The following is a 7,779-nucleotide window of genomic DNA, read 5'->3' on the forward strand; positions in this document are numbered from 1 at the left end:
TAAGACTCTTAGTAAGCTTGTGATTTAGTCTCTAAAATAGATCGATCATATAACGCACTCTTTATATCATGAAGTTCAAAATCTGTGAATATATAGTTTCAATTCAATCTGCAAAACATACTAATATGTAGCTTAATACATGTAGGCTATTATTTAACAAGAAGGAGTAGATGAGTTTAAATGCAAAATCAGATTTTTCATAAATATTCAAACTTTCAAATTGATTTAACTCAATACTATCTTTAATATCCCAATAACACCTTTTCCTTGTAAGTCCACGATATCAAAATACAACACAACATAACCTCCTCATTAAAAATACAACTAAAAAGTTTCTTCATTGCGACACTATGCATTATCTATTTTTACCATTTTCCGGGCGCTGAAAGTGAACGACTGATGATAAGAATTTAAACGTCAAATAACTAGTTCATAAGTAAAAATAATACAAATTCCAGATACACAAAATCACGTTAGCATGTGCAATGTGCATTATATTTTACGATTGTCTTCATCGTATACAGGCTTGCCAGTTTAAGAACTTGACATTACACGTAATAATTATAAAGTAGAAACGCGCACGAAAGTGCATAAGTTCGTTGGGTGCACTACGGTTCTTTACCATATTCTCTCAATGATTTTGTGCGATTTTTGCATTTGTCAAAATGATATCTTTCACATTTCTTACATCCACGTGTCTAGCTTTTACTTTCATATTTCTATTGGTATCTCTGGCCCGTTTGCAATTAACCAAGGATGCCAATATTGGTTACAAGTCGCTGGATCTATATTTTTTTAAACTTCTTGTGAAAACAATGCTAAGAACTCGACCGAAGAGCATAACCATCGCAACAATACTACAGTGTAGAAATTCTCTGAATATTTTAGGCAAGAAGTGTTAAGACTGGTACAAACTGCGTGTATTCGCATTCCGCCACAGATATAAATCAGCCTTTGTCGGTTTGTGGATGATCACTAGCACATGAAGAGAACGAAGAATTCTTGCTGAATGGAATTCAATTATTTTAGTATATACTGTTTTGTTTTCTTTTGAGTCAGGAAGAATAATCGTATAGCATTGCATCTGTTATAGACAGGCCAATTTACCCGATATTGATTTCCAACTTCGACTTTGTGACTTTTAGGTAACTCTAGTTGGCAAAAGTGGAATCAACTGTGATAGCATGTTTCGAGTTTTTATAAGGTTATGGCTGAATGAATTTATTTAAGTAATATTGTGTAAATGTTACAATGGGAAGCAAGAATTCAGAAGGAAAGAGTGATAGTACTAGTGAAGTAGTTGATAATGCGTGGTCTCTGAAAATACCAAAATTTCAACCAGAAGATAATCCACACAGACTTCTGGAAGAAAGTTCCTTTGCAACTCTCTTCCCAAGATACAGAGAACTTTATCTGAGGGAATGTTGGCCTTTAGTGCAGTCATCTCTAGAAGAGCATGGCGTTAAGGCTGAGATTGATGTCGTGGAAGGCAGTATGACAGTAAGAACAACACGTCGTACATGGGATCCATATATAATCATTAAGGCGAGGGACATGATCAAACTTCTGTCTAGAAGTGTACCCTATGAACAAGCAGTCCGTGTGCTTGACGATGACGTAGGATCAGATATAATTAAAATCGGTTCATTAGTTCGTAACAGGGAAAAATTTGTGAAAAGAAGACAGAGGCTTATTGGCCCCAATGGTTGTACACTCAAATCTATTGAACTGCTAACAGACTGTTATGTTCTTGTCCAAGGTCAAACTGTTGCCGCTCTCGGCCCTTATAAAGGTCTTCAACAAGTGCGACGTATTGTTGAAGATACAATGAACAATATTCACCCCATCTATAATATAAAAGCCCTGATGATCAAGCGGGAATTGACAAAAGATCCTAAGCTTAAAAATGAAAATTGGGAAAGGTTTTTGCCAAAATTTAACAATAAGAATCTAAGCAAACGAAAACAACCAAAGAAGAAGAAAATAAAGAAAGGGTACACGCCATTCCCACCTCCACAGCCTGAAAGCAAATTGGATAAGGAGTTGGCTAGTGGGGAATACTTTTTGAAGGAAGAACAGAGACAAATTCGTAGACGTAAGATGAAGGAAGATCAACATGCAGCAGCTGCTAAATTGCGAGAGGAAAAACGAAATAAATCGTTTATTCCACCAGAGGAATCCCACTTCAAGTCTGTAACAGAGAATAAGAGTTCAGATATTGATGTTGAAGCATTGAAGAAGAAAATCAAGAATGTTAAAAAATATAGGCCTAAATCTCGAACTCGGCAGTAATATATTCATATTTATCAGCCATATTAGTTAATGTTCTTTTACGTCCAATCATATTACCATGTAAAATAGGTTCACATCTTTACTGTTAATGGGTGAAATTTGAATACTATGTGCAGGTAAACAATGCATCGTTGCATTCGAGAAATGCCATGAAATCGCTAAAATAACCTATGAAATACACAGTACTGTAAAGGCAATGTGAACACTGTGAGAGTTGTGTGGCCACTTGCCCCAAATACTTTTTTTTTTCAGCAGACGGATGCTACGCGAAAACAGCTAAAGTTCGGACATATTAGGCCGACTTTTCGGCGCTTTCAGCCTATCCAGAGCATATTCCACAAAGCGTTTTGCGTAACATTCATCGCTGCAATTTAGACACAGCCAGCAAACATATAAGTAATTGTTCATCACGAAATATTCAGAGGAAGTGACTTACCTTGAGATACTCAATTCCAGTCTTCGGACGCAAGAAGCAATGCTTTGAGATTTATTGCAGAGCACATTCAAGACAAACTCACCCAATCTGGTGTCATATGTGAATTCTTCAAGAAAATTGCTCTTTTATACCCACGTCCACATTAATTGGTGACTTCCAGACATCCAATTCAAAACTACTGGTGCAGGTAAGGACGACATTTCGATGTACTTCTCACAGGTCTCGGCCTGTCACTTAGCTAACCTCTTGTCAAACGCTCAATAACCTTGTTATAGAGAGGGGCTATTTCTCGGCCTGTCACTAATTAACCCCTCATAAAACCCTCTCTAAATCTTGTCACAAACCTCGGCCTATTATATGCTAGCCACAGATGGATTGAGGCAGGGCACAATTTGCAATTTTCTTAATCTAGCTGGACAAAATTCATTTTTCGACTTGTTGATTTCACTATATATCTTTATGAATATATGTCCCTGCGTGTACAAGGCATCTTATGAAGACCCTGTGCGATATTTCTCGCGGATATTTATTTGTTTTAGAGTGGCATAAACATAGCTATCTGCAGAGTGTTGAATCCACACTCCTCGGTTGCAATACAAAGTGCTTTGTTTAAAGTCTCATTAAGGGCTAGTAAATTGTGTTTTCGTTTCTTCTTTCACATGAAATTTGTAAATCCAGGTATGTGCTTCAGCATAATGTGTAATTTAGCTAAATTACTAAATTAGAGACCACAATACACAGTGGCGGCTCCTGCATATTTCTTAAGAGGAGGAAAGAAGTTAACAGCTCAAAATAACACCTTCTTGAGAGAAACACGCTACAAATTAGCCTACATGCATACATGTAAGACCAGGTAGTGTTAGGGTTGGCCTTCCCTTTTGTACAGCAATAATCTGTTTTTGTAAACTGAGTTTCCTGAATTGTCCACAATATAATATGTTTCCACTTCCATTCATTGTTGAATAATTGCACAAATTAACAATTACAAGGAATTTCACAACTTAATATTTTTCACGCACACTACAGCATCACACGTGTTGGAAGAGATCAGCTACTAGCACGTAACTGGAACCGTTTTACGGAAATGGGAATGAGAAATAATCTGTTAGGAAAGTGAGAACACTGCACCCACCCACGTGGTCTGTGTTGCCACATGTACATTTTACAAGTTCAGTATCACATGCTTTTGTATGTTTACCCTAACAGAGAATAAAACGCCTAAGAAATACTACATTTGGAGTGCACTGTCCAAAGATTTGCGTAAGAACCCAGTGACGAAGGACACGACAACTTACAGTTTCAGACTCTCTACACTTTAAGCCTGGATTCGTTGTTTCGAATACCTTCTACATATCGCCAACAGATTAGAGATTAAAAAATGTCTGTTCAGGGGTGAAACGACAAATCGAAGTGCGAACATTTTTTAAATTATGGTTTATTTAACGACACTCGCAACTGCAAAGGTTATATCAGCATCTTTGGTGTGTCAGAATTTTGTCCTGCAAGAGTTCTTTTACATGCTAGAAAATCTACTGACATGAGCCTGTCACATTTAAACACACTTAAATGCCATCAACCTGGGCCGGGATCGAACCCGGAACCTCGAGCACAGAAGGTCGGCGGTATACCGACTGCGCTACCCATGATGAATTGGACGTTTGGATGCTGACTACTGACGTGGTTATAAAACAGGTTTATATATTACTGAGAAGGCATGCACTGCAGCCCGAGGCTTTTTGTGTTTAACATTCCTCTTGGTAGGGATCTGTAGGACCGCATTCCTGTAAGTATCATGATTCACTGTTTGATGCCATCTATTGATTCAGTTACATAACACCCAATCGAGATTGAGTACATGATTATTGCCTCTCCATTCCCTTGAAAGTTCTGCAGCCTCCTCAGAACGATGTCATCTGTATGCAAGTCAGTGGTACTACATCCCACTGCATCCTGTGCTGACCAGAAACTCATTTATAGTGTTTTGCCCAGGGGCAGGTCTTTCACTGCAAACTCAGCATTCTCCAATCTTTCCTATTTTCTCCTTCCTCTTAAGGTAAGCGTTCACTACGTCGTATCGCACTCATTGGAAAAAGACAATCTTTGCTGTAATTGTTATGTAACCACGTTTGCTACATCGTATCGGACGCATCGCCTCTCGGCAAATCCGTCCACGTTTCCCGGATGAGCAACTTTTCCGATGCGTGCGATCATGGTCTTCTTTAATAAATCAATTTTAATTGCTCAGCTGTTACTATTGTGTTGTGCCATGTTCAGTGTCGCGCCAAAATGGCAGACGGAAAACTTATTTCGCTTGTAGAAAATTGCGAAGAATTATATAATTTGAGGCGTTCCCATTACAGTAATCAAGTCATTTCTTACATATATATTGTGCAACCAATATTTCTTTCGTTTCTTCCTCTTCAATTAAGACACATGAAGCAATTACAAATTCTTATTCGCTAACAGTCATAATTAATAGACCTAACCTCAACTCTTCTGTTTTTAGCAATGTCAATATTGTACGACGTCATGTTTTAAACAGCTGATAGGGGAACCCGATGAGGCGATGAGGTGGAGCTGTTACAGTGAAACGCACTGCACTTAAAATATCCATTGCATGCGATTCGTAGAAGGAGTGCGATACGATGTAGTGAACGCTTACCTTTAGTCTCTGCATATGATCCATATAGGCCTATCATCTGATATCTTCTTCTGCCCCAAACTCTTCTCCTGTTCACCATTCCTACCAGTGCATAACCTATTGAATGATAATAAACGAAGTTGAGATTAATGATGGCAAAATGAACCCGAGGTCCAACAAGGGATCTTGCAAGGGAGCAAAGGGAATGTGCATGGTTGTACCTACCTTGTATAAGATGCACCCTAGTTTTGACAGAAAAAAAGTTGCTTTCTATTCACCAAGAGTTACGGCATGTTTATATTATTCGGGTGTCTCAGCAATTATCTTATTTACGGCAATAGTGAAGAATTATAAATGTTCAGTTGTTTGGAGTAGCCTGACATAATAAGTCCAACAGAGTAGGCGACCCTACTGGTCATACCTATTTGCCCTGATGATGGAACCTGTATGTAGTTCCGAAACATTGGAAATTTTAAGTTCCAGGACATGGTGGGATACTTAAAAGCATAATTCTGATGACTTGGTCTACCTACCACAGTCCTTGGACCTTGGACTTCAGTCTGTCACTTACCTAACTCCTCATCAAACCTTGTCACTAACCTCAGAGCACCACTATCACTGATAGGTAATGCTTCATTTTTATTTCTGTTCTCTCATTTGCTTCGTTTGTTTTTCAGATGTTGACACTACTGCTTCTATTACAACGGATCCTTGCAGCAGATTTTGCAACTCTGAACGATTACAGACAAGTGTGTGAATAAGTGTACGAAATATATGATTCAGGTGTATTCTGTAATGATTCTAAGTACTGATTTTGTGTGCAGTTATGGTGAACATAATGTAAACATAATAAATGAAGAACAGTGCCCATTTCATTTTATAGATTATTCAAATGTATTTACATGATTTATCACGTGCAGTTATGGTGAACATAATGTATAACACAGTGAGTGAAAAACAGTGCCCATTTCATTTTATAGATTATTCAAATGTATTTACATGATGTATCACGTGCAGTTATGGTGAACATAATGTAAACATAATAAATGAAGAACAGTGCCCATTTCATTTTATAGATTATTCAAATGTATTTACATGATTTATCACGTGCAGTTATGGTGAACATAATGTATAACACAGTGAGTGAAAAACAGTGCTCATTTCATTTTATAGATTATTCAAACGTATTTACATGATTTATCACGTGCAGTTATGGTGAACATAATGTATAACACAGTGAGTGAAAAACAGTGCCCATTTCATTTTGTAGATTATTCAAATGTATTTACATGATGTATCACGTGCAGTTATGGTGAACATAATGTAAACATAATAAATGAAGAACAGTGCCCATTTGATTTAACATATTATTCAAATGTATTTACATGATTTATCACATGCTGCAAGTGTACACATGTTCTAGATTCAATACTTTTTTTTTGTTTTTAAGTGAACGAAATTGTTGTTGTTTAGTTAGGGTTACCAGATGGAATATTTGGGATCGAGGACATCTGAGACTGAAAACTAGGACATACAAGATTAAATAATAAGAATTGTCATATTGCATAATAAAACTGTTTGATATTACTAACATACTGTTCACGTGTAATAACAGTTACAATACAAATATTCTGTAGCAACAATGAGAATGATATAGAGTAGACTTAACATCTGATTGTTGTACTTTTCTTACTTGCCTATCATTTCCATTAGTTTTGCATTTCCTTGAAGATAGGCCTATTTATGAAAATCTTTACATTCAATATTCTGAAAGTTATATTCCACAAATATGATACGTGAGAGACAGTTTCTTTCTTTTGTCCACTGGCTCTGTATTAAAGAAAATATTCTCTCAATATTTGCATTTTGGACTGGAATCGCATAGAATAACTGAGCCAGTTTAAGTAGTTCTGAACAAACTTCTCTGTTCACAGAATTGCTGAAGTATTGACCAAACGTGATGATATAGTATGTCCTTTGTTTTTAATATACCTTTACCCTTTTCATTTTCTACATACTTTTTCAGATTGAAAATTCATCAAAAGCCTTCACATCATCAATCTTAACATTCTTATTTTGTACAAAACACAAGGAAGCTATAGTCGCGACGCTGTTATTCCTGGTGTGACTCCTCCTCTTTGCTTACGTCTTAGGAAGTGAAGGCTTTATAAAGTCTAGGTAGGTAGTATCGTTCGCCATTTTTGTTCTTTCGTTGCCGAACTACCAGACGAAGGATCTATTTGCCGCACTGTTAAACATTATCATGTCGTAGCTCCTATGATAATAAATCAAACGCACTGTAATTGAGCAAATAATTGAGCGGCAAATAACGTCCTCGTGTGCTTTCTGCGAACCCAACGAAAGAGCCAAAATGGAGGGCGATTATATTAAGTATTTATCGAGCCTTAGG

At 37.0% G+C, this 7,779-nt stretch overlaps 2 protein-coding genes across 3 annotated transcripts in view; one reads left to right on the forward strand and one right to left on the reverse strand.

The window, feature by feature from the left end:
* Nucleotides 1-642, reverse strand: part of Bka (FCF1 rRNA-processing protein Bka) — a 67,109-nt gene extending 66,467 nt beyond the window's left edge. The window contains exon 1 of one of the 2 annotated variants that reach the window (XM_069848412.1): nucleotides 623-642. In XM_069848412.1, coding sequence (XP_069704513.1) covers nucleotides 623-625 — 3 coding nt within the window. In that variant the 5' untranslated portion in view covers nucleotides 626-642. Of the gene's footprint in view, nucleotides 1-369 lie in introns of both variants that reach the window. The other variant, XM_069848411.1, reaches the window with a different exon arrangement.
* Nucleotides 643-765: 123 nt separating this feature from the next.
* On the forward strand, nucleotides 766-7,044 carry dbe (KRR1 small subunit processome component homolog dbe). The gene is made up of 3 exons (XM_069848410.1): nucleotides 766-2,408; nucleotides 2,545-2,915; nucleotides 6,047-7,044. The coding sequence occupies exon 1, from the start codon at nucleotides 1,252-1,254 to the stop codon at nucleotides 2,290-2,292; it is 1,041 nt and encodes a 346-aa protein (XP_069704511.1). The 5' UTR covers nucleotides 766-1,251; the 3' UTR covers nucleotides 2,293-2,408; nucleotides 2,545-2,915; nucleotides 6,047-7,044.
* Nucleotides 7,045-7,779: the final 735 nt, after the last annotated feature.

This window comes from Periplaneta americana, chromosome 15 (genome assembly GCF_040183065.1).
Source record: "Periplaneta americana isolate PAMFEO1 chromosome 15, P.americana_PAMFEO1_priV1, whole genome shotgun sequence".
NCBI lineage: Eukaryota > Metazoa > Arthropoda > Insecta > Blattodea > Blattidae > Periplaneta > Periplaneta americana.

Coding starts and splice junctions, on each gene's coding strand:
- dbe (XM_069848410.1), top strand. CDS start 1,252: ATGGGAAGCAAGAATTCAGAAGGAAAGAGTGATAGTACTAGTGAAGTA.